Here is a 24877-nt window from a genome sequence, read left to right as displayed (position 1 = left end):
ATGAAGGTTGTAGTAAAAGGAAGGGGCAAACATTGAAATTTAAAAGTTTTGTTTTACGTGATCACTAAGCGGCTTTGTTGAGTAAAAAGATGATTCGCTCTCTAGCTTGAGGTTAAAATGAGTAAGGCAGTTGTTGCGGCCCTGGAAGACGAAGGTATGCCATGGTTGCACTATCTGATGGAGATGACGCTCCATCAAAGTTGAGATATCTCCAGAAAATCAAAAGTGACGAGCGAGACTAAACATGAATCCGTGTCTCGTGCAGTAGCTACCGCTGAATGACTGCCGGGGTCAAGGTATTAGTATTTTCAATGAATTCGGCGAGAACCATTTCATTGTTTAATTCTCCAAACCACCTCAACCAGCGTTCACGCGAGGATAGGAAGACGACATTAGATTTCAAGGTACCTGAGGTACATATGCTGGGATCCTTGCCGGGCAATGTTAATCTTCCAGAGGTGCCCTGAACATGGAGTGCAAGTACCTGATGTATCTCTCATTTGCGTGCACCGGCCCCTTAAGACACACCAAAGGGCCTATGTCGTTGACGACACGTGACCTAAGAGCGAAAGTGTGGCCTCGATTTTTCCGGGCTCGCTTACCCATCGCCCCACATTGCCCACACAGAGTCAGCCCCGACTCTGCTCTCACACTTCGCCTTTCAGAAAAATTGGCCTCCTGTCACCCCTCTCGAAATTTCAACACCCTCGACTCCCCCGGTAGGTACGACCATCGACTAGGACAGCATTCAAGATGTAAGTTATCACGATACGAGCACTACACCATTCTTCCACCGAGCCCAAATCGATTTGCGTCGCCTACTGCACCGGGCAAGCCTTATTTAGGGTCTATCGAAGCCCGGGACACGCGGGGGCGACAAAAACCGACGACGGCATCCATCAATTCGACGGCGGGACGACGATGTTTTTTTCTCCCACCACCAAGGACAAATTGCTGATGCCCAATGTCTTCACAGGGTCAATCTGCGAACTCAGAAGCGCCTTGCCGCGTCGGTCATCGGCTGCGGTGAGCGCAAGATCTGGCTCGACCCCAACGAGGTCAACGAGATCTCCAACGCCAACTCTCGCCAGACCATCCGCAAGCTCGTCGCCGATGGCCTCATCATCCGCAAGCCCGTGACCATGCACTCGCGGTCCCGTGCCCGTGAGCTGAACTTGGCTCGCCGCATCGGTCGCCACCGTGGCTTCGGTAAGCGCAAGGGTACCGCTGAGGCCCGTATGCCCAGGTTCGTCGACACCATTCCCATCGATCGGTCCGCTATTGGAGGTTACTCTTGGGATATCACTTGGGCAACCCCCTTGAACGTTCGACAACGATATCCACAAGTCTTCCGGCTCGCGGACCGATTTGATACATCTGGCGGAAATTCATACTGACCCCATCACAGCCAGGTCCTCTGGATGCGCCGCCTCCGTGTCCTTCGCCGTCTTCTGGTGAAGTACCGTGCCTCCGGCAAGATCGACAAGCACCTTTACCACGAGCTTTACCACTCCAGCAAGGGTAACGCCTTCAAGCACAAGCGTGCTCTCGTTGAGCACGTAAGTCTCGCCCCAACTATATCTTTGGATTGCAATATTGGAGATGAGTGGTGGGCTGACGCCGGATACCTCACAGATTCACCGTGCCAAGGCCGAGAAGGCCCGCGAGAAGGCTCTCAAGGACGAGATGGACGCCAAGCGTGCGAAGACCAAGGCTGCCCGCGAGCGCAAGCAGGAGAGACAGACGGCGAAGAGAAACGCTCTGTTGGGCGAGGGCGAGGAGGAGGCCAAATAGATGATCACGATCGATCTCGGTCCTTAGGCGGCTGCATTCGGAGTCATCGGGTTGGGTCTTCTTTTTTTACGTCCTACTGTCCCTATTGTCGCAGCAGGGCTTTGGCATGTAGCATTGAAAAATGGAAATCGATGACATGGCAAATTACGGGAACGAAAATGAGTAGCAGCAATTCTTTTACGGTTCTACATTCATGAGAGTCCTCGTGACATTTTCCTGGTCATGTCTGACGATAGATACCCTTTTTCAACCCTTCTCAAGATCGTTCACCATCTGGGCCAGTTTTCGTCTTTCTCTTCGGTGAAGTCTAAGCGTCATACACCGCGTGCTTGTCCGCACTCATCAAGCGTGGGCCACCAACCCAATGGGATTGTCGGGCTAAACAATGTTTGGTTCGACGGACATCGGAAATTGGCCACACAGATGTTTCCAACCAAAATGAGACGTATGGAACTTCAGCATCTAAGCCATCCTCATTGATTCGACTACAAGTGAGTCCCCGCAGCTGTTAAAGATATCCATCCGTACTACTCCAGACGGCGTCAGCCCATTGTGGCTTGGGCTACCACAACCAGAAGAGTACAAGGCCACGGCAAAGCATACAAAGGACTACTGGGCTGTCCTTACCATTGCTTCAAAATGTGCTGCGGACAACCAGTTGACATCTCCACAGTAGGCAGTCTAAACCAGATGCTTCATCGGTCTGGAAGAATGTCCGTGGCACTCGCCAGGATCCCCATCCCCGATGGCATTCCGAGTTACATTTTTTTTCTAATATTGATTCTATCTGATGGCGGAAAAGATGGAATGTGGTTCTAAAACCGTGTCCGTCGCGTCCGACAAAGAGTTAGGATGGAAAAGGTTGAAATTTTTCAAAGACAAGGTAAACAGATGAGTAAAGAAGCACAACATGGATTGGATCAGATTGTTTCATATTGTCCTGAAAAAAGGTGGTGAGGACGCCAGAACATTTCATCATGCACCCGCCGAAGCGGAAGAGCTGATGTGACAATAAGCGTGCTCGTCATCTCCAATTTAGTTGTAAAGAAGAGAAGAAGAGAAAGGAAAAGCTCGAACTCACAACGCGGCCTTGAAAAAGGGTAGAGATTGTGGGGCTGGGGCAAGTGCGGCGGGTCGCTACCGAGGGGTCCGTGCGTGTTCAGCTCAACGTTCTCAACTTTCCACGGAGGACGGATGCCAAAGGTCCTTGAAGGCTTGGAACGATATCAGTGCCTCGGGTGTGTTTCTTGTCCCACAACGATGGGCCGATGCGATAAGTGCTGATAAGCGCGCAGCGCGGAGCGCAGGATGGCTAGCAGGATGGAAGTTGGAATGCAGTGCACGACGGACAAGTGCGAGGTCGGAAGTTGAGCCGAACCCCGGCTCCAACCGCCAACCACCAACACAAGCACTGAGCAGCTCGGCCACCACACCGGGCGCTTTGCTTTGCTTCATGGTTCTCGGGTCACATTCCGCCTGAAGCAGCGGCAGTTGTCCCCCGAAACCCCCCAATCCCCAGGTCCTTATGTACCGCGGTCTCCTCATGCCTGTGCACACCCGCCGCCGCTACATCATGGTATTGTTGTAGCTGGGTCAATTGGTTTGTAGTTGTAAGCTCCGTCCCTACCTTATTCACCAGTATGTCGACCGCCTTCCTTCCTTAACCGCCACCAGCTTCGTCTCACCCCCCAACTTATTCTCCTTCGCATCCTCCAACCTTTTTCAAGCTTCACAACAACTCTTGGAACAGGCAATTGATTTCTTATTTCACAGTTCCTTCGTCATACCGGCGTCATGTCACTTCCAGCATTTCGAGGCACAGCTCGTGCTTCCCGCTTCCTGCCGAAGGCGGCGTCAGTTCCCTGCGCAGGTGGCGTGAGGCGATTCATCTCGACCAAGAGCTTGGAGGGCCAGCAACAGGTGCGCATAGCTGCCCCTATCGCGGTTGCATACAAACGGGAACGTTATTCAACTGACTCTACAACCAACAGCTGCTGGCAGCCAAGCTTCAGCAGGCTGACCCCGCCGTCTACGACATTATCGAAAAGGTACGAGCCCGCCCAAGCCCACCGATAGCTTCCCAGCACACAAACCTGTGCGCCGAGGATGCTCCCATACGACATATCCGCTGATACGGTTGGAAATACGTAGGAGAAAACCAGACAGAAGCACTTCATCAACCTCATTCCCTCGGAGAACTTCACCTCCCAGGCCGTCCTCGATGCCTTGGGCAGTGTGATGCAGAGTATGTCCATTGCTGGCTCCAGATGTGACGGAAGCTAAGACTATTTCCAAGACAAGTATTCCGAGGGTTATCCTGGCGCAAGATACTATGGCGGCAACGAATTCATCGACCAGTCAGAGCGTCTCTGCCAGCAGCGTGCTCTTGATACATTCGGTCTCGACTCAAAGCAATGGGGTGTCAATGTTCAAGGTGCGCTCAGCTTACAACACAGGGACCCGCTTCCTACGCATTTACTTACACCTTCTTCTAGCTCTGTCCGGTGCCCCGGCCAACTTGTACGTCTATTCGGCGTTGATGGACACCCACGATCGCCTCATGGGTCTGGACCTGCCTCACGGTGGTCACTTGTCGCACGGCTACCAGACACCGACTAAGAAGATCTCCGCCATTTCAAAGTACTTCGAAACAGTCCCCTACAGGCTGGACGAGGCTACTGGACAAATCGACTACGCCAAGTTGGAGGAGCTTGCTATGCTCTACCGACCCAAGATCATTGTCGCAGGAGCCAGCGCGTACAGCCGTTTGATCGACTACCAGCGCTTCCGCGAGATCTGTGACAAGACCAACGCCTACCTCGTGGCCGATATGGCCCACATCTCTGGCCTGGTGGCAGCCAAGGTCATGCCCAGCCCGTTCGACTATGCCGATATCGTCACCACTACAAGTCACAAGAGTCTGAGAGGACCTCGTGGCGCCATGATTTTCTTCCGCAAGGGAGTGCGTCGCCAGAATGCCAAGAAGGAGGACGAAATGTACAACCTCGAGGGCCCCATCAACGCCTCTGTCTTCCCCGGCCACCAGGGTGGCCCTCACAACCACACTATCACCGCCTTGGCCGTTGCCTTGAAGCAGGCTCAAGCCCCTGAGTTCCGGGCCTACCAGTCTCAAGTTCTGGCCAACGCGAAGGCGCTATCCCAGAGACTGGGTGCTCCCAAGGAGAAGGGAGGTTTGGGCTACAGCATTGTCTCCGGCGGCACCGACAACCACCTTATTCTTGTGGATCTCAAGCCCCAGGGCATCGATGGCAGCCGCGTTGAGCGTGTGCTGGAGCTCGTTGGTGTTGCTGCCAACAAGAACACCGTGCCAGGTGACAAGTCGGCACTTGTGCCTGGTGGATTGCGCATCGGTACGCCAGCCATGACGACGAGAGCTTTCACTGAGGAGGACTTCAGCCGCGTGGCCGACATTATTGACCGCGCCGTCACCATCGCTATTCGCGTCAACAAGAGCGCCAAGAAGGCGGCCGAGGAGAAGGGAGAGAAGAAGCCTGGTCTGTTGAGACACTACATGCAGCATCTTGGTGATGGTAAGAACGATCCCGAGATTGTTCAGTTGAGGTCCGAGGTGGCCGACTGGGTGGGCACTTACCCTTTGCCGTGGGACGCCCACTCTTCTTAAGCGATGCGATGAGACCAGCTCCGACGAGCTTATAGTTCATGGAAACTCGTCGTGAAATGGGCACTGGGCACGGGATCTCTTCTTCCTTTACGGCGTTCTATGGGGGCATTCTTGATGAGGACAGGCTTTGCGAGAACGATTTCGGTCTCATCGTTCCATCCAGCCTTACTGATTTTCATATCAAATACGGGTCTATATCCGTGAGGGTACCCACTTCCCCCAAACTGCATATGCATCGTTTAGGGGGACTTGCACAGACCAATTAGCGTTGACAAAACTTGACCATCCTCAACGAGATGGTGGAATAGAAATTGCAGCTGCAGGAAAATCCGTTCTTAAATTCGTGCTTTATTCAATGATAGTTGTGACATTTCGTAAACTTATGTCTCTCACATAACCAACCCGTTCACGGAAAAGGTAAACTATAAAGACCAGAGCTGTGAGAAAGGAAGGACAGTGCATGGCTACAAAGTGTAATTGGAAAGCTATCAAGTATGTGATGTCCGCTATCTAAACACTTCGTCCTCGAAGCTCGCCCTGCATCCTGGAACCGCCCTTTGTAGCTCAGTCTTTCTGCAACTTCTCGCCTGAGGGACTCTCACTCGGCTTTGATGCCTCGATCACACTTTCAGTCTTTGGGTCCGCCGATACAGCCCCAGTGGTATCAGGTTGGGTTGCATCAAGGACCTTGGCGGCAGACTCGGTGGACTTGATTCTCTCGTAGTACGCCTTCAGCTTCTTGGTCGCTTCCAGACTTTCGGTGTTGGCGTCCTTGGAGATTTCGTGTAACACCGGCCATACTGCAAAGTCGGCCAACGACATACTAGAGCCCGCAATGAAGTCGGCCTCACCTGCATATCCCTCCCAGGTGGCGAGTTCTCTCTTCAAGGGTGCGAGGTCACGCTTTCCTGACTTGCTGTCCTTCTCGAGCCCTCGCCACTTGTCGAGGAGCGCAAGGCCATCCTGGAAACGTGTGAATGTTTTCGCAACATCTATTTGCGACTTATCTGCCGCTTCCTTCTTTTCGGAGCCGTATACGGAATCCAGATAGAGCATGATGGCCAACTCGCCCTGAACCGTGGATTTTGCTACGTCATTGTCGACGAATCGAATCGGCAGCGATGCAGAAATAGCGGTTGGATCCTTGCCGCCGGTATTGCTGTCCTTCCAGTTGAAGGATGGCGAAATGCTTCCCTTGCCGTACGAGATGCCGTACTCGGCTAACATTAGGGCGATGCGCATGTTGGTGATAGGATCAGCCGAGGCGCAGAGGCGCGGCGAAGTGCTCATGTGCAGAACATCGAAACCCTTGCCATAAAATTTGTCCCAGTCGAAGTCAGATGAGTGGTTTTCGGTGCCAAAGGCGTGGACCATGTCGACGGCCTGTGGGCACTGACCGTTGATGACCGCTTGAGCCGTCTCTCTGTTCTTGCTGGTGGCCCCCTGACCCCAAATCAGGGTGCTATCCCGGTCCAAAAAGGTGCCAATTTGTCTAAAGGTGAGCGAGATGCGTCCGCCGTCAAAAGCCAACTCGGGAGGCGTCTTGTCTCGATCCATCCTCTTGTCCTGGCGGATGGCGTGCAGCCATCGACCGTTCGTCGCCAGGCCTAGGCGGCAGAGAGAGTTATGCGGCAGCTTGGCACGGCAAACCTGCCGCTGCAGAGAGACCTCGCCCGACGGTGTTGCGGTGCCGGACGGGTCCTTGTCCCGCCTCTTGGTCCTGAACACCATCGTGCGCTCCGCACCCAAGCTGACGTTGGCAATGTACGATCCCTTGACGATATCCAGGGTCTTGTCGCTATGCTCGGAAATGTAGTCGGTGCCGCTGCGGTAGAACTGGATCAACACGTGGTTCAGCGGATGCCCGAGCTCCTTCTCGACCTCTGCCTTGATCTTCTGTACTGTAGGGGTGAAGGGGAAGAGGGGAGGTGATTCGTCTGAGGGATGCCGATATACTGGCATGCTTCCATCGTCGGCTACTTCGCCTTGCACGGCGACCAACCGAGGGACCTCACCGCCCTGGTGGGACATTCTCTGCCATGAGACCTCGTCTCTCACCTTCTCGAAGATGCACTCGGCCATGGTCGAAGGGAGTATATTGTGAATGACGGTGGTGTCACCCTCGCATAGAGGTTCGGTAGCGTGCGGTGAGTCATCGACCTCAATTTTATCGTTCATGACAACAGGCTTTTTGGCTGGTTCTGGCTCTAAATCCGGGCCTGAGTCTGGCTCGAGTTCAATGTCGGACGTGGAAGATGCTTTCTCGCCGGCGATTTTCTTAGGAAGTTGTTGCTTCTTTATAGGTGTTTTCTCCGGTACCGAGTCTGTGTCTACTTCTATTTCCAGACTGCCCTTGCCTACCATTGGACTCTTTGATCGTTTGTGAACCTCTTTGTCGTCTGAGTCACTGACTAGACCCGCGTCCACATCCACCTCCAAAACATCGGAAGCGGTTGCACAGTCCAGGCCTGACAAGTCTCGGCATGGGCGTGAGATGGGAGGCTTGCTTGTTGAGGACTTTAAAGTTTTGATTGAAAGATTGGCCAACTGCTCTTCGAGTTTCGTCTTGTACGAATCAGCCGAGGGCGGCGTTTTAACACCACTGGCTTCCGCGATCCTCTTGGGCACGACGGGTGATGACGGGGCCGCCGGCTTTGACTCGGATTTGGGCTGCAGTTTCTTAATGACAGCCTCACTCTCCATCACCTCGCAGCCCGTCACCTCGACAAGCTTGGTTAATGAAGCGTTGTGACGTACATCGGAGCGGAAACCACAACAGTCTTCGACTAAGGTGATGGAATAGCCGAACGTGGCGGCATCCATAGCTGAGGCGTGGACGCCGATATTGGTGAGCGATCCGCAAATATAAAGCTCGTGGACGAACTTGACGCGCATCATCTGGATCAACTGGCCGGAGGAAAAGACCGAGTAATGTGACTTGGACAAGTTGATATCCCTCTTGCCGATTGCTTCCTTGACGGCGGCGGGGTAATCGGCACCAGGGGTGCCAGAACGAACGACTTTGGGTCCAGGTTGGCTGAGGAAAGCCTCCGGGTCGGCATCGAAAGTTTCTTCGGGCGCTTGCTTAGATGCGCCTCCAATCCTTCTTCTAGCACGGGACTCGAGAATCTTGGGCTTGGGGATTGTGTCGGTAGCCCAGATCTGTTCCCCCGCGGCAAGGCGATACTTGTCGAATTCGCTGCGCACCCAGATAATATCGCCGACTTTGCGGAAGGCCTTTACCAGCTCTAGGGTACGTGTGATTAGTTCGTTGCCGTTTGTGACTGGTAGGGCGCCGTCGGCAGACATGAAATCGTTGTTGAAGTCAATCACCAACAGACCCTTGCGCGTCGGTAGCGTGGGCATGGCGGTCACATCGAAAGGAAACATCTTGGCGGGAGTTGGACCAGGCCAGACTTGTGGTGGTGACCGGGTGGTGAATATCAGATGGTGTTCAGGGCGACGGGACCTCCCTGCCTTTCCTTCTCTCGAATTGGGTTTATCGAGTTGGTTGAAGTGCAGTAAATTATCCCATAAGCTTATCCAATGTCGGAAAACCAATCACCTCGGTACTGCCAAGATGCCGCTGTTTCCAGTACACAGAATGCTGCAGGCTTCATCAGTTCGCTGTCTTGGTCGTATGTAGAATTGGGGCCGAGAGTGACCGTACGGTGAGTGAAGAGAGGATACCGTAAGGAAAGCAAGCGGGACAGAGGCCGAGGGCTTTCTGATCAGTCGTCGTGAAAATATGCTGCGTCCTCGGTAGCGTATTATTACGTACCGAGCATCGCACTCGAAGGTTGATGAAGTCTGAGCCGGTGAAGTGAGTCTTTGAATTGGGCGAGACCGTAATCGTGCAACTGAGGGTTGAAGCGCAGGGCATTGGGTTGGGCGCCTGCTCGAATCGGCTCTCGTCCGATATGGAAGTGGGTCCAGCGGGGAGCTAGCGACCTGCGAATAGCGGAGGGTGCCGTAGGCGGGGGTCAGTCAGGCCAGGGACTCAGGCCAGGTCCAGTAGGGCTAGAACAGGTGGACCCTTGATCAGCTCACATTGAAGTACATAGTGTATACAGTAGAAGACAGGCGTAGCGGGTTTTGGGGGGGGGGGTGGATTATGGGAGGCGGACATGCCTTCTTACCTATCATCGTGACAGTCGAAGTAGGAAGTGTAGAAGCTTCAACTCTACAGAAGCAACCTACCACACACGTGTTACCCACCCTCCATTGCTGAACAGAATCTCGACTATGTGAAGACAAGCTCTTCCGTTATCTACTCTCGCCTGTCCGGTCCCTGTACTACCTTACACATCAGTCATTACCGCTGACTTTACAGAAAAAAAGCTCAACAGTTTGCTGACAACTGCAGAAGTTCCAAAGCTCACCTGAACAATGAATCTCAATCGCATTATCGTTTTTATCTGACAATTCTCCAAGAAATACTGGAAAATATCAAGATGGTCACTCTCAATATTGTTTTGGATGGGATCTAAATGCGTCTAAGTCTAGGTTGTGTCTAATTCTATAGCGCCATGTCTCATCCCCGTCGTATCTCTTGCGTCTATTCGTTATGAAGACTCCATCTACTCGACTTCAGGTGAAGTTCGCATCTGCACAGCTAATGTGTCCTTGCCCAGAAACCTCTCTTGGACCCGCCATGCATACCTCGCCGCATGGAACCCCAGAAGCCGAAACAACAGGCTAAGATCGCCTTTTCAGGCTGTTGGGGTTCATGCCAATGCCTGGAGAGAATCGACGACGTCAGCAAAGGTAGGTCTCTCAGAGACGACTGAGTTGGAGCAGCGGATGTGCAACTCCTGCAAGCGCTGTAGAATCTGCTTTCTTTCACCACTCTCGTCGACATGAGCAACACCGATCATGTCATCAATGAGGTGAGCGAATGCAAGTATCTCCAGCTTCTCAAAGTTGAATTTGCCGAGGTGCTCGTAGATCGTCGCTGCGCCAAAGTCGCCCAGCAAAGCGTGTCCGTCATCGTTGAAGAGAATGTTATGCGCATAGAGATCGCAGTGAGAAACTTTCCGGCTGTGAAGGTGAAGAGCAGCTGCGGCAACGCCACCCAAAAGCTCAAGAATGACCTTGCCTGACAATTTCTTGCCTGGTGCGTACCGGTCTCGAGTGCAAGTATCCAAGGAAGGCGGCAGGCCGAGACTCTGATAATGGGGAGGAATGAGCTGCATGATGAGGCCGTGCTTCTCTGGATGGCCCTTGATGCTGGCCAACGTGCTGATGAGATTGTCGTGCGAACCTGCTGCCAAGCAGGCGCCCATCTCATCTAGCGGTGTCCCATCGCTCGTCACCTCCCCCTTGAACAACTTCACGGCTACCTCTTCTACCACCGAGTCGGCGAGCATCCACCTCGCTTTGAAGATATCGCCAGAGGCTCCGTGGCCCAGCAACTCCCTCATATCAACATCCTCCCAGTCCACTTTGCGCATCAGAGCAAGCTCCTCCTCGAGACTAACCGAGCAGCAGGGATTGCCGGCAACAGACAGAAAGGCGAGCTCGGGGAGCTCAAACAGCCATTTTGGCAAGTCGGAAAAGTTATTGGCGGAGAGGCGGAGTAGGCCAAGTTTACTGCAGGCCGCCATGTCATCCGGGAGGCTTGTGAGATTGTTGCCGGCAAGCATGCACTTTTGGAGCCGAGAGCAGCGGCCGATGCTTCGGGGCAGTGCCTCGATGCTATTGTTCGTGAGGATGAGCCAACGCAACTTGGGTGGCAAGGAATCTTCTGGGATAGTCGTCATGCCGTTGGAGCGGAATGCCACCATGTCGAGTTCGGGGCACTCTGATAGCTGTTTGGGAAACACGGCGAACCGGCAGTCGGAAAAGAAGGCGACCTTGAGCTTGCGCAGCCGGCTGAAGTCATCGGGGAGAACAGAAATCCCGGTTCCGGAGAGGTCAAGATGGTCGAGGGTTTCGGCTAGATCTAGGATTTCCGAGGGGAAATGGTCTAAAGTGCCGGTGATTTTGAGCTTTTGCAGACCTTGGCCGCGATAGCCTCCATTGCGCAGAGTTTCAAGATCCTGCATTATTGCAATAGCCACTGGACGGGTGAGCGATTTTATTTGGTGTTACCGAAGTGACAGGTAGAAACCCAATCCCACCCCTAAGCCAGTTCGGAGAGGGTTAAGGAAGCAAAGACAACGACAAAGGCAAAAGAGAGTGACACAAGTTACGAGGGCTACTGAACACTAGGACATTGAAATTATGAGGAAGTCTAAGGTATTGTTGGGTCGTGAAAGGGGTGCATCGAGGCGCTTGACTCAGATAAGATAGTGAGCACAGGCTGGCTGAGATGGGTCTCCTTGCATTAATTAGACTATGTAGGGTAAGGTGAGTAAAGATACGAAGTCCTCCTGTTTTACACGTGTGCCTGCTATTACCTAGCTGAAAGACAAAGGGCGAGCTTTTTGTCGCTAGACAGTATCCTCTGTGTCTCTGCGAAAATGTGAATGCAGAAGACAGTGCATTTTTGACTTGAGAATAGTAATGAGAGTACCTGAGGTAAAGTGAATGACAAAAGTGCTCAAAGACCCCCCCTTGGATAGTACGTGGTTTGATGATGCCACATCTTGCGACGAGATCCTACTTTGGGATCTAACGCGGAAAAACACCGCTCTGGGCTTGCGAGTGGTTAGTAATGCGATAAAGAGATAAATGTCATCGAGATAAATAATCTCTTCCTGAGTCGTTTCCTTTTTCTGGTAAAAGTGTTGGACGTCCACCTTGGGTGTTGATGTCCAGGTCATCCCCCACCCATCCATGATTGGCTTAGGGCCCCTAGGCGCTGAAAGGGGTCCCGAAGGGTGGATGCAAGTCCGATTACAGTGGATGGTGAGCCGCGGGGCAACTGCCGAGCCCCAGAAAGACTGAGAAAGAGCCTCATCCCAAATCCCTTTCTTTTTTCTCATTCGGCGGTACGTACCTATTCTCGCGCGCAACGTACCTAAGGTACCTTAGGTAGCTTAGCTCATGTACCTTCCGTCCGAGGCGCAAACAATCTCGAATCTCGGACCTCGAACAACCTCCTCCCACCAACATCGCGTCTTCCTCGTTCCAAGGCCCAGATCCAACATTTGGAGCGCGCGCCGTATACATTACCGTCGCGCATTTCTCTACCTGAATCTATAGAAGTGCCCAGACTCTTCTGTTCTTGACATCTGCGCGTACATTTGCGACCTCGCCGTGACACGCCTCCATCACCCTCGAGCTCTGTTCGACGTCGGCCATGTCTTCACCTTCCGCGGCAACGACTCCGATCAAGCGGAGCTCGTCTAGTGAAGATGAGAACCCAATCATCAAAAGACAGAAGACGAATAGCGACGCGGCAAAAAGTTCCCCTGCCGCCGACGATGAAGAGCCAAGCCTGCCTGGCGCGACCAAAGTCACCATTCCTTCTTTGGATTATCAAGCAAAAAGTGGCCTCGAAAGAAGTATAGGACTGGCACTGCAGCAAGTTGGCTTTGATTCCGCTACCCCGGAAGCGATGCAGGGCTTCTTGGGGGCCGTAGAGACCTGTGAGATTACGAGACGTTGTGTGAAAACTGATGCTTTTCGGCGCTGACTCGACGTCCAGACATGGCCTCCATGATCGCCGATACCAAACGTGTCGCTCTAGCAGCACGAAGGGAGCAGCCGACTCCAGCGGACTTCGAGTCCACGATGCGACGCTACACTCTGAAGACGAAGGCGCTGAGGCCTCACCTCCGTCATCCCGTACCAAAAGCGAAGCTGGACGTGGAATATTTTAATCCTTTGGTCGATGATCCGGATGCGTATACAACTTTACCTCTCCTCGGCGAGGAGCTGAGCGGCAAGCCCGAGAAGGAAGCCAAGTCGTACATACCAAAGTCCTTCCCCGACTTTCCCAGCAAACATACCTACAAATACACACCCAAGGAAGATGACAACGGTCGTGACCCCCAAAAGACAAGGGAAGAGGCGGCCAAGGCCTCGAAGCAAGGAGAGGAGGCCCTTCGAGGCCTGGTCCGAGCGGCAAAGGTCCGAAAGCAGAAGGAAATCAGATCTCTGTCGGAGCGCGATCCTATGACCAAGGAGCGCTATTCGCTTTGGGCTGCCGCTATGGAAGGTTTCGTCAAAAAGGAAGGCGGCGCCACCGGCCAACAACTCGAGATTGCCGATCATAGCATGATTGTCAACTCGGACGCCCGGCATTTGCGCAGAGAAGTGCAGCGACAAAGCAAACGAGCCGCCGGGCAAAGCTAGTCGTCCTCTCTCGGTAGAGGCCGGAAGCGCGAGTCCAGTGCTTCCAAGGACGACCACATAATCAAAAAGGATGAGCAATGATCAGAACTTATGGGCTTGGGTTGCATAGGCCAGTGTGTCGGGTGCCAGTCAAGGCAGACACAGAAGTTGGTTGTTTCGGGAAATGGACATGCATTCAGCAAGGCGTTTGGGTATTTCATCGTGTGGACGAGTTCCAGCAGATTACATCATTTCTTGGCCGGGAATGAAGATGGGACGCAGGAGGAGGATCATACGATTATCCGGTTGAGCACTTTACAGCGACCGCATGGATAAAAGCAAAGCTGTGAGAAACTTTGCGTGGGCAGCTAGCGAATCATCAAGATTACCCTTAATTTTATCAGCAATCCCAGAGCGCTTAGCAGTAGCTCCCCGCATAAAAGGTTATGATGTGACTAGGAGAAACCGAGGATACAACAGTGGTCATGGACGAGAGTCGGGAGCGTTGGCATTTATTTGATTCAAGTCGTGAGAGTGAGCTTTGGGTTCGTGGAGACCACATCTGCATGAGAAACGCGTACATCTGCGGGAAGTTCGCCAGTCATGGACTTGTCATATTGCGATCAAAGATAGGTGAACAGCTGCTATTCTGCGAGCCCCTGCAGCGAGTGACATGCAGAATTGAACTTCCTGTGATGGGCCCGAAACATTGGACACGGCTATCATTCTTCTGAGGTCGGTACTAATGTACCGTCCCTTTCTGTTCGAATATGGGGCCAATCAGCCTCGTGTCAGCATTTCAGAAGAAGCGTAGCCACGAGCGATCCCCATTGGCTCAAGCCCCACCTCGATTACCCACACCAAGCGCAGCAGGAGCAAGGCTGGCGCTCTTTCCACCTGCCAGGCCCTAAGCGAAGTTTGCTAATTTTTTTCACCCACACCCAAAATCCGGAATCTCAGCTCAAGCTCCCCAAGGGTCAAAGGTGTGACGCTCAGAATCAACTCCAATCTTTCTACCTTTCCCTCACCACTCAATCGACCTGATTGCCTCATTTCCCAATGGCTGAGCAGTTGATTCTCAAGGGTACCCTCGAGGGCCACGTAAGTTGTTACCGTCTCACTTGCCCGCACGCCGCAGCGTTGCGCCGGTCATTTTTGCGTTGTGCTTGAGGCTGACGGCGATGCTTTTTGCAGAATGGCTGGGTCACCAGCCTGGCTACCTCCATGGAGAAGTACGACCATTTCTACAATCCTCTTCATTTGCGATCACCCCTACCTGGCTACCGCTGCCGCCGACGTTGATTTTCGAGAAGGATGGGATTCTTCGAAATGGGCAACGACATGCGAGCCTTTGCACAGTGGCGGCGGCGGGGGAGGAGGCCAAGAATCTCGAAAGACAGCAATCGCTAACACTTCGACAGCCCCAACATGCTCCTGTCCGCTTCCCGTGACAAGACTCTGATCATCTGGAACCTCACCCGTGACGAGTCCCAGTACGGTTACCCCAAGCGCTCCCTCAAGGGCCACTCCCACATCGTCTCCGACTGCGTACGTCTCTCGAACCCCTCCGATTTCTACGAAGAATCTCCTTCGCCCTCTTTGGCTGGGCTAGGATCACTGGGAACTCTGGGCTGATGGGAAGGAAAATAGGTTATCTCCTCGGACGGCGCCTACGCCCTGTCTGCCTCTTGGGACAAGACTCTCCGCCTTTGGGAGCTTGCCACCGGCACCACCACCCGCCGCTTTGTCGGCCACACCAACGACGTTCTGTCTGTCTCCTTCTCCGCCGACAACAGACAAATCGTTTCTGGCTCCCGCGACCGCACTATCAAGCTCTGGAACACCCTCGGTGACTGCAAGTACACCATTTCCGAGAAGGGTCACTCCGAGTGGGTTTCCTGCGTTCGCTTCAGCCCCAACCCCCAGAACCCCGTCATTGTCTCCTCCGGCTGGGACAAGCTCGTCAAGGTTAGTTTCAAACACCCCCTTCTATGTTTTCCAGGAGAAATCGCCACAACAACTCGATTCGACGTGATGCTTGCAACCAAAGTATTTGCTACTTCAGAGCCTGCCGTGCAGGCCATGAGACCACTATTCACCATTGCCCTGATCTCGCACCTTCAATTTTTATCTTTTGCCTTGTGGAAAATTCCATAGAGATCAGAATGGCTGACAAGGGTAAATTTCTAGGTCTGGGAGCTCAGCACCTGCAAGCTGCAGACTGACCACATCGGCCACACCGGCTACATCAACACCGTCACCATCTCCCCCGATGGATCCCTCTGCGCCTCCGGTGGCAAGGACGGTACCACCATGCTTTGGGACCTTAACGAGTCCAAGCACCTCTACTCCCTCAACGCCAACGACGAGATCCACGCCCTTGTCTTCTCCCCCAACCGCTACTGGCTCTGCGCTGCTACCGCCAGCAGCATCATCATCTTCGACCTTGAGAAGAAGAGCAAGGTTGATGAGCTCAAGCCCGAGTTCACTGCTGTCGGCAAGAAGAGCCGTGAGCCTGAGTGCGTGAGCTTGGCCTGGTCCGCCGATGGCCAGACCCTGTTCGCCGGTTACACCGACAACATCATCCGTGCCTGGGGTGTCATGTCGAGAGCATAAACGGGCGTGAAGCTCTCTTCTGTTCTCTCTCTCTGGGTTATGCGATGATGGTGACGAAGTGTGGTGGGGAAAGGGCTCTCTTGGTAGATCATGGCGGGCGTCCTAGGCTGGCTTCCTCGTTATGTCTTTCGGGATGCGCAGGGTCAAAACGATTTGTGAAAAATTGGGGATGAGACTGCATGGCTGGCTTATAGGTAGCCCACGAAAGGACTCGGACATGAACCCGTAACGCCCAAATCAAAAGATCCTGGCAAACTCAAAAAAATCCTGTTTCTCGTTCATTCAACTCGTGATGTTGACTTGGTCAGCTCACACTCGCATCAATCCTGCCTTGAGTGATGACTGTGAAAACTCGTCCTTCAACGTCACGTCTGTAGACTTGACATTTTAGCAACGACTATCCCCCCATGGTATGCAGAACACAGGGTAAGCAACTACCTTCATGATGAGCACGATGGCCTTCTTGCTGTGAGATGTGACGACCGAGTCTCTTTCTCGTATGTTGTCTAGTCGCAACTTTTTCAAGACCCATGCCCCTCACTGGATCACTTAGAATAAGACACGAATGATACAGATATATGAAGACTTGGCATTGTATATATACGAAGAGAATTTAACTAGGCCATGTGTGAAAGACAAAATTCAGCAGAGGCCCCCTTTCTCAGCACAATGAAGGGTTCTCGCTGCGGTCAACATGGCCAGAATAGCGGAAGCCTTCCTTTCCCATTTAGAAGGCAGGCTTGGCGTTCTTGAGCAGCATCTCAAAGTAGGCCTGGTTCCAGGTACCAGCCTCGGGAGATGGCTTGTAGGCATCCGACTTGCCGCAGAACGAGTCGTAGCGCGTGGCGCTCGAGTCGCTGGTGCCGTCGGACTCGCCGCCGGGCTTGACCCAGACGAAGGCGTCGGCGAGCTCGAGGCCGGTGCTGCCGCTGGGGCGGAGGCCGAAGCCGGCGCCGTTGACGTTGCACCAGTCGCCCCACTCGAGACGGAGGCCCTGAACGCCGTTGCGGCCCGTGTCGACGATGGCGTGGTTGGGCATGCCGGCCGTCTGAAGGGCGGCGCCGAGAAGGGTGACGTACTTCTTCTCGTTCTGGGCCTTGTTGTACTGGCCGTCTGGGGCGTTGGCGAACTCACCGGGTTCGGCGTCCCTGTAAGTACGCGATGTCAGTGAAATGGCTCTCGCTGCGTTGTTTCCTACTTTTCAAAGGTTTGAGCATATGAGCTAGACTTACCAAGAGTTCCACCCGGCAACGTTGGTGGCGATGCCTCGAAGCTGCGAGGGGCTGCCGCCGGCCTTGTATGCCTTGGCGAGCTCTTCGGCACCAGGCTTGAGGTTGTCGTTCCACTATGAATCCAATCAGACAACATGATCAGGATATGAAAAGCAAGACTGTGCGAGAACATGTCGCTTGGACGGATGTGATGTTGAACTTACCCCAAGCCAACCTCCGTGGCCAGCATCGAGATACATGACGACGTTGGGAAGGTTGAGAGCCTGTATGGCGTATGCAACGCCATCGCGGTAGCCCGATGCCGAGGCCTGACAGGTTGCGAGGTTGGCGTTGGTGACCAAGTTGGGCAAAGAGTCAGGCTCGATGACGAGAGCAAAGGCGGTCTTGGGGTTCGCCTTCAAAATCTTGACAATGGGATCAATGTACTCCGTCTTGTAGCGGCTCAGCTCGCCGACTTTGAGCTCGCCGTTGGAGGCCTTGGCAGCGCAGTCACGGCCGGGGAGATCGTAGATGACCAGACCGAGAATGTTGTTGCAGGGAACATCAGCGATGGCGGGCGTGAGACGCTGGATGTTGGCAATGGTGTCACTGCATTGCTGCAATATCAGTATCATATTGCGTAAGGAAGGGTTCGTAGATGTCCAACATACAGCCAGAGGAAGGAGCCGATGTCAGCAACCTTCAGGGCCTTGGCCTTGAGCGTACTGTCCGAGATGGCTGCAGCTGCAGCCTGGATCTCTGCACGGTAGAAGCTGTTGGGGTGTAAGGTGTACTTGGAAAAGACATTGGTCTTCGCATCCAGGGAGACGTTGGCAGAGCATGCCGCGGCTGCTGCCCGAGGTTGCTCCTTGATCGTCTGAGAAGGGGCAGCAATGGCTGTTGAGGCCAAAGCCGCCAATGTAGCGGCGGTGAACTTCATCTTGATGATAATAATACTCTCTTAAGATGATGAGCTCTGTAGTAGCGATGCTGAGATTCTAATGAGAGCCATGATTGCACCGGGAGCCATGACACTATTTATCTACACTGGTAATACCTTGAAAGAATGGTCAACCTCCGAAGTCTTGCATTTTGTTTATCCCTGAACCTCCGAGTAACGGCAATCAGGCACCAGGCCCGGTGGCTGTATTGATTTCGGTCTCAAGCCTCCGAACCAAAAATGTCCAGCCAAGGGAGCGGTTCCCATGGGCAAGGTGATGGGCTCTGTCACGACTGCAATCGGACAAAACTCATGCTACGCGGTGTCCACCAAAGCACCTCACGATCAAGGATTCTCGATGCAAAGATCACCGCCAGATTGACAACTTCATCTAATAATCAAGGAATGATTGGCTTACGAGTCTAGTATCATGGTTAGAGCACCCAGAACATTGTGGTATTTGCAATATTAGAAATGTCACCTCGTCAAACCAACCTCCGTTTCGACCATTCGAGAGCAGATCTCCTATTCTGCACAATTATCCCAAGCGTGGACGAGTGATGGTGCCATCCAACTTGGCAGATTTCCTCGAGGACGGGCCGTCTTAACCGGATATCGTAAGATATCCAGTACTCCCGGCGTAACTGTTTTACCATGGCGAGCAGTAGGTGCAGAGAGTTTGATGCTCTAGTAAACCTTGCAGTTCACTTGCCTTTTTCCAGCTGTTTTCACATATCCCCATCCCCTTGTTTTTGAATACGTGTTGTATAGCAAAAACATATGAAAGTGAAAGAAAATTGAAGCAGACCTAGTGCGCATATTCGAAATCGATGTTGCCCGAAGAATTACAGTACCATACGGCGAGTCTAATTATTCCAGACACCCCAGAGCCTCCAGTCAAAACAGTATTACCCCAAGCAGACGAGGTGGCTAATGACCAATCCTGACTAAAGTGATTCGTTCCTCTAGAGTTCCTGAGGACAAAATAAAGTGTTACGAGCTAGGGTGGTAGTCATCACTTTAGCCGGCAACAACCCCAGATCAGCGGGGGGACAATCCTCGTGCTGAGTGCTTAATTTCTCCTTGGCCGGCTAAAAACTCCGATCCTAGCTTCACGGCTTGGCTACTTCAACTGTAAATTGGTCAGGTGCTGCCGGATGAAACCTCCTCTATTCGCCTCCATAGTTAGAATGGTGCGACAATTCATTGATATTAAATGCTGCCATGCGGCCCCGGGCTCAACCTCGTTAGGCAGGAGACAACTGTCAGCATGACAAGCAATAAAGAATTCGGTGCTTATCAATCTGCCCGAAGAGTCACCTGGATAAGTGAAGGCCATGCGTCGTAGTCCCGTGAACCTCGTTTAACCCAATCTGAGGTTGCTTGATAGTTCGGAGCTTCATATTATTCACGCAATATACTATTCAATTGGAAGTTCGAGACAATAACCTAGTTGATCTTGAGGCAGCATCCCGATAGAGGGACAAAAGAGGCATTGGGCGTGTGAACATGGTTTCTAGAGGCGACTGAGAAGGAGCTCAATAAATATAGACCAATCACCTAGGTCTAATGCAAAGATAGAGTCGACTCGTGGTCTGGTATAAATGTCAAAGCACCGCGAGACACAAGCACATTGCGATCAAAGGGGGACTTGTGGATAGGGCATAAGCCATTCCCTTGTGCCTTGCTCAACGAAACTACAGTGAACGAATCCCAACAGAGGTGGAAAAATGCGTTACGATGCTTTTGTAGTTCAATTCGTGGAACGTTATTTTACCACGTCCAATCACCCCCTCTATGAGTTTCTGGTGACTTCTTTCCGCTATGTTACATTTGTGTCAATGGTGACACCGGGGCTCTTGGCCACTGCCAAGGTATGGCTATCCTAGCGAACAGCGATGGCGAACAACTCGAAGCCAGACGAGAAGTTGCTAGCGCAGGTCGTTCTTTCCGATAGTGCTGGCTTGTCAAATAGCATCCTTACATGAAAGGAGGCAGAGAGAACGGGTAGCCACCGTTCTTGATGCGGAAAACGCTGAGAAGGAAGCTGTACATGATGAACAGAACACCACCCCAGGCCAGAACAGCAACCTGCTGTCTCTTGTTGTCGCCAATACGAGGCACCTTAACGGTGAGAGAGATGGCACAGAAAGCCAAGACACCGTCTACTTTTGATTAGCTTTTAGACTTGACGTGAAGGGGGGTGTAAACAAACAGATAGCAGCTACGATCTGGGTCTCCAAACCGAACTGGTTCTGGAAGCCACCGGCAAAGTAGCTGATACCACCCCGGCCATCTCCAGCAACGTAGGGAACTTTGCGGATATGGTTGAACATGTGGCCACTGGTGAAGAGCAGGATGGCAATGAGACTAATAGCGGCCCATAAGTTGCGGTTCTGAATGACGGGAAGGATGTAAGGCGAGGCAGTAACGAGGACAGTGCCAAGACCAAGGACAATGGTGATGCTAGAAATCCATCGCATCCAGTTGATCGGGCGCTTCACCGGAGGGTGAGGTCGGTCAGTAAGGTGTCTCGACAGCCAGGCATGAACCTGTTCAGCAGACTGAGGTCTGTTTAAGTCGTTAGCTTATTCTACGAGGTACTCCGTTCTTGAGACAGATAGCTCACCCGCTGGTAAAGTCGTATTGCAGAGGATCGACAGCAGCAACAGCGTGAGGACCGATGGTGGGCTGGAACAGGAGCAGGACGGGGGCGGTTTGGAGGCCGAGCTGGTAGTGATCGTATCAGTTCTTGGCCGAGTCCATTATCACCTGGTTCCGGGCTGGGTTTTCCTACCGACATGAAGACCTCGCGGCCATCAGAGAAATCGAGAGTACCGAAGAGAAGACGCGACTCGCCCTTCTTGTCGCCCTTGGTCCAGGTCTTGCCCAGAAGATCCCATTCCGGCTGGAACTCGCGGCACAATTGGCAACCAAATCGATTCTCGAGAGCGGTCAGGAGGACTGCAACGGTGTAATCGCGGGGAGCAGAAGTCAAAGACTTGTAGCTGGTATCGGCGAGCTTGATCGGAGACGAGGTAAGGGCCTTTGCGTGGAAATCGTTGAATCGTTCTTCGGGGGTCTTCTTGGCTGCGAAGACGCCGGCAGCGAGAAAGGTTCCCGCTAGGAGGGAGCGAAGGAAGTGCATTTTTAGGGATGCGTCGGTGATTCAGACGCAACAATAGCTTGGGAGGCGATCGAAAGGTTGAGGATGTGGCCAATTGGCCGTTGCTGGTGATATTGAAGTCGGGCTGGCGTAACAAACTGGTGCGCGCCGCGAGTGTCGTCGAGATGCCACACACTGAACTTCAACAGCTCGAACTGGACAGCTCTCAACAGCGGCAGACAACCCACAGAGAAGTGGGTCAAGTCTCAAGGTTGTGTACGTATCGTTCCTGTTTTGGCTTAAGTACGAAAGGTACGGCAAGGTACCTCGATTGGGGTGTGGAAGGAAAGCACGATCGGGGCTGTCGGGGGTAGCTCGCTCGGATTCGGATTTTGGTTCTTCCTAGGGGAAGCAGGTACCCTGAACTATCCCAGTGTTATGTCACCCTGAACCGTCAAACCGTTTACCGAGACATCAGCGTACGGAGTACATAGTTCAGAAACTGTGGAGACAGTCTGCCTGGAGCCGGGGGGGGGGGAGCGTCGATGAACTAACTGCTTTGGGAACCATGTTTACCTTGCCCATTGGTACTCCATTTCAAAATCAACCCAAACACACCACCATCTCAACATCGACATCGCGAACCTCAATCGATTTACGCGCGGGCATCTCCACTATCGCGCATTGTGGTGAAAGAAGACTTCTGAACCATAACGCCGTAGCTTCAAGCGACACAACACCTCTTTAGGGGCCTCCGAATCCAACGCGTCAACGCGCTTCCAGCGCAGAAGCAACTGCACAACACCGCCATTATGCCTTGCAAGACTAGGAACATGGACTCGGAAGAGGTAAGTCTAGTAGTCGGACAGTAAATAATGGTATGTCTCTAACTTCTCACACAGAGGGCCGCTGCGGCTCACGAGCTCGAGATGAAACACCAGCAACACATCCACAAAGCACAGCTCATCGTCAAGGAGGAAGACACGCGAAGACAGAAGGTCACCAAACAAGTTCTTCTCGATGAGAACGCGACATTACGCGAGCAGCTTGCCGAAAGGGAAGCGCAAGTCAACCAGTTGTCCGAAAAGTTCGACCAAACGTGCAGTGACTTGGAATCATTAAAGGCGACAAATCGCGATCAGGACACACAGCTTAAGGCTCAGAAGAGGGAATTTGGTCACATCAAGGTTGGTGTGAACGCCGATTCGGAAACACCCGACGAACTATCCTAACCTCGAATGTGCCAGGCCGAACTCGAATCCCTCAGCAGCCTGTCTCAAGATTCTACGAAAGTCCTTGCAGAGAAGCTTGCCCTCTCTCGGGAGGTGAACGCCATGAAACCTGAACTGGAGCATCTACGGTCGCAAGTCGCCCACCAGCAAAATGTCATCGCCGAGAAATTGGAGTTAGAGCGTCAGCTGAATATGGCTGAAGTAGAATTGGCTGCCGAAAAACGAGCACGGGAACAGCAGACGGCACAAGCGGAAGGCGACAAATCGACCGAAGACGATTTGCGGCGCAGGCTCAAGGACGTCGAGAAGAAGCTGACGACGGAGAAGCGTGAAAAGGAACAATTGCAGGAAGAGCTTGAGGCTGCCGTCTCAGCCGCAAAGGCTGGACAAGAGACCAAAAAGGCGGAACGCGAGTTGGCTCAGAAGATCCAAGAGATGGAGAAGGTGCTTTCAGTCGAGAGGCGGGAGCGGGAGAGGCTACGAAAAGAACATGAGATGGCTCTATCTGAGGCCCAAACGCAAAATGAGATGCTCGAACAGCGCCTAGACACGGTCAAGTCCAAGTTGCGCAACGCTCAGGATGAGTTGAAGGCCGTTCGTGCGGAGTTGGGAGCTCGACCAGCAGTGATACCGAGTGCACAGCTTCCTGCGCGTGCCGGAGGCGCAAAGGCGCAGGCCGGCAAGAAGCGAAGAGTTGAAGAGGTCACCATGAACGACATGAGCCTTGGCACGCCAGAAGACATCACTCGCGGCAGGCGCCCTGCTAAGAAGAAGGGTCTTGAGCAGACGATGTTGGGCGAGAAGTCACTATTCTCCATTACTCCTTTCTTGGCCAAGTCCAAGACGCTCAATGTCGAGGATGCCGTCGCCGAAGAGGATGAGGAAGCTGATGTCAGCTATATCCCTCTGTCCCACCAGTCTCATTCCCAAGAGGTCGAGATCGATACTAGGACCGAGGTCGAGATTGCAGATGCGCCAGAACAGCTGGAGGAGGTTGAAGAGCAGGAAGAATCCGCGGATAAGCCTGCCCCCACCAAGACAACGAAAGCAAAGCCGAAATCCAAGAATGATGGTGAAGCAAAGAAGCCCCGTGGCCGACCAAAGAAGGCCTTGACGGAAACATCGCCAAATATGCCTGTGCAGGGGGTCTCGGCTGCGGCTGACAAACCTCACATTCCATCAAGTGCTCCTCTTGAGCAGGTGCTGGAGGAGCCTCACTCTGACGAGCCAGAGAATCTGGCTCCCGCAAAGGTTCCCGCTGCTAGCAAGGGCGAACAAGAAGTCAAGAAGAAGAAGCGCAAGTTGGGCGGTGAAACTGCAACACTCTTCGATGATGACGACGGCGAAGCGCCTCCCGCTGCTACCAAGCGGCCTGGCAAGGTTGGTATGGGTGCCGGCAGAGCTCTCGGCAAGACTCATCTTAGCATGGTGAGGAACGCTGGCGCTTTTGGCAAGAAGTCATTCTCGCCGCTCAAGAAGGACAGAAGGGGAGTCGGTGCCAGCTTCCTGGCGTGATTGGCTTTGAATAATTGTGCTTTCAAGCGAAGAATGCTTTTCCTTGGAATTTCAGCTCAACGGGAGGAGTCAAAAGGGGCAATGCATCGGCGGCGTTTTCGGTCGGTTGTTTTTACGTTCAGGGTTGGCTAGTCTGTGAGGTTTATGTAAAGATAAAGTAGGGTTTTCTAAGCCCCCAATTAAGAGACCGCATGCGGTTGCCATTTTGCCAGAATTTTGCGTCCTGATCAATGATTTTTGTTGCAAGTATCCGTGTAATTAAGCGCTCCGAGGGCTTTCAGTTGTGCCTAAGGAGATGTTGGACGCGGAAAGAAGTGAAGCCAATACCTTGTCAAAACCTGAGGTCGCCTTAGAGTCTTACCCCTAGTCGCATCCGAGAAGCTTGGGCCAACAAAGTCTCCCAGCTCACCTTCCATTGCAGAAGCTTCCCTTCAACGTCTCTCATCGTTCATTTCATGAGCATCGGGCGACAAAGCGGCTTTGAACGCTCAAGCGTGGTCAAATCTGCCGACTCTTATCAACAGTCTTGACGTGTCATATGAGAACTGAGAAGACGACGCCCAACCTCATCCTAACCACCATTGTCACAACACATCC

The 24877-nt window shown here is 52.9% G+C and overlaps 9 protein-coding genes across 9 annotated transcripts; 5 read left to right on the top strand and 4 right to left on the bottom strand.

The window, feature by feature from the left end:
* Positions 1 to 117: 117 nt before the first annotated feature.
* Positions 118 to 1794, top strand: CPAR01_04969 (ribosomal protein L19e; the record flags this gene model as incomplete). The annotated part of the gene is made up of 5 exons (XM_060489249.1): positions 118 to 154; positions 534 to 723; positions 977 to 1246; positions 1409 to 1559; positions 1603 to 1794. The coding sequence occupies 5 exons, from the start codon at positions 118 to 120 to the stop codon at positions 1792 to 1794; spliced, it is 840 nt and encodes a 279-aa protein (XP_060353455.1).
* A 1794-nt stretch (positions 1795 to 3588) lies between these two features.
* Positions 3589 to 5437, top strand: CPAR01_04968 (serine hydroxymethyltransferase; the record flags this gene model as incomplete). The annotated part of the gene is made up of 5 exons (XM_060489248.1): positions 3589 to 3714; positions 3786 to 3842; positions 3946 to 4039; positions 4091 to 4228; positions 4290 to 5437. The coding sequence occupies 5 exons, from the start codon at positions 3589 to 3591 to the stop codon at positions 5435 to 5437; spliced, it is 1563 nt and encodes a 520-aa protein (XP_060353454.1).
* A 564-nt stretch (positions 5438 to 6001) lies between these two features.
* On the bottom strand, positions 6002 to 8827 carry CPAR01_04967 (isochorismatase; the record flags this gene model as incomplete). Its single annotated transcript, XM_060489247.1, has 1 exon — positions 6002 to 8827. The coding sequence occupies one exon, from the start codon at positions 8825 to 8827 to the stop codon at positions 6002 to 6004; it is 2826 nt and encodes a 941-aa protein (XP_060353453.1).
* A 1337-nt stretch (positions 8828 to 10164) lies between these two features.
* On the bottom strand, positions 10165 to 11484 carry CPAR01_04966 (serine/threonine protein kinase; the record flags this gene model as incomplete). Its single annotated transcript, XM_060489246.1, has 1 exon — positions 10165 to 11484. One exon carries the CDS (start codon positions 11482 to 11484, stop codon positions 10165 to 10167), a length of 1320 nt encoding a protein of 439 aa, XP_060353452.1.
* Positions 11485 to 12683: 1199 nt separating this feature from the next.
* CPAR01_04965 (uncharacterized protein) lies at positions 12684 to 13681 on the top strand (the record flags this gene model as incomplete). The annotated part of the gene is made up of 2 exons (XM_060489245.1): positions 12684 to 12972; positions 13032 to 13681. 2 exons carry the CDS (start codon positions 12684 to 12686, stop codon positions 13679 to 13681), a joined length of 939 nt encoding a protein of 312 aa, XP_060353451.1.
* A 1038-nt stretch (positions 13682 to 14719) lies between these two features.
* CPAR01_04964 (guanine nucleotide-binding protein subunit beta-like protein) lies at positions 14720 to 16276 on the top strand (the record flags this gene model as incomplete). The annotated part of the gene is made up of 5 exons (XM_060489244.1): positions 14720 to 14761; positions 14855 to 14892; positions 15082 to 15208; positions 15311 to 15628; positions 15851 to 16276. 5 exons carry the CDS (start codon positions 14720 to 14722, stop codon positions 16274 to 16276), a joined length of 951 nt encoding a protein of 316 aa, XP_060353450.1.
* A 727-nt stretch (positions 16277 to 17003) lies between these two features.
* Positions 17004 to 18427, bottom strand: CPAR01_04963 (exoglucanase-6A; the record flags this gene model as incomplete). Its single annotated transcript, XM_060489243.1, has 4 exons — positions 17004 to 17424; positions 17509 to 17621; positions 17712 to 18096; positions 18159 to 18427. The coding sequence occupies 4 exons, from the start codon at positions 18425 to 18427 to the stop codon at positions 17004 to 17006; spliced, it is 1188 nt and encodes a 395-aa protein (XP_060353449.1).
* A 1885-nt stretch (positions 18428 to 20312) lies between these two features.
* Positions 20313 to 21575, bottom strand: CPAR01_04962 (OST3/OST6 family protein; the record flags this gene model as incomplete). Its single annotated transcript, XM_060489242.1, has 5 exons — positions 20313 to 20358; positions 20412 to 20592; positions 20643 to 20998; positions 21057 to 21157; positions 21225 to 21575. The coding sequence occupies 5 exons, from the start codon at positions 21573 to 21575 to the stop codon at positions 20313 to 20315; spliced, it is 1035 nt and encodes a 344-aa protein (XP_060353448.1).
* A 143-nt stretch (positions 21576 to 21718) lies between these two features.
* On the top strand, positions 21719 to 24280 carry CPAR01_04961 (uncharacterized protein; the record flags this gene model as incomplete). The annotated part of the gene is made up of 5 exons (XM_060489241.1): positions 21719 to 21836; positions 22012 to 22019; positions 22256 to 22381; positions 22436 to 22720; positions 22781 to 24280. 5 exons carry the CDS (start codon positions 21719 to 21721, stop codon positions 24278 to 24280), a joined length of 2037 nt encoding a protein of 678 aa, XP_060353447.1.
* Between the last annotated feature and the right edge of the window lie 597 nt (positions 24281 to 24877).

Source organism: Colletotrichum paranaense (assembly GCF_030867605.1).
Source record: "Colletotrichum paranaense strain IMI 384185 chromosome Unknown Scaffold_3.1, whole genome shotgun sequence".
NCBI classification, from domain to species: domain Eukaryota; kingdom Fungi; phylum Ascomycota; class Sordariomycetes; order Glomerellales; family Glomerellaceae; genus Colletotrichum; species Colletotrichum paranaense.
The sequence above is the reverse complement of the archived record's forward strand: the minus strand, read 5'-3'. Positions and strand labels throughout refer to the sequence as shown.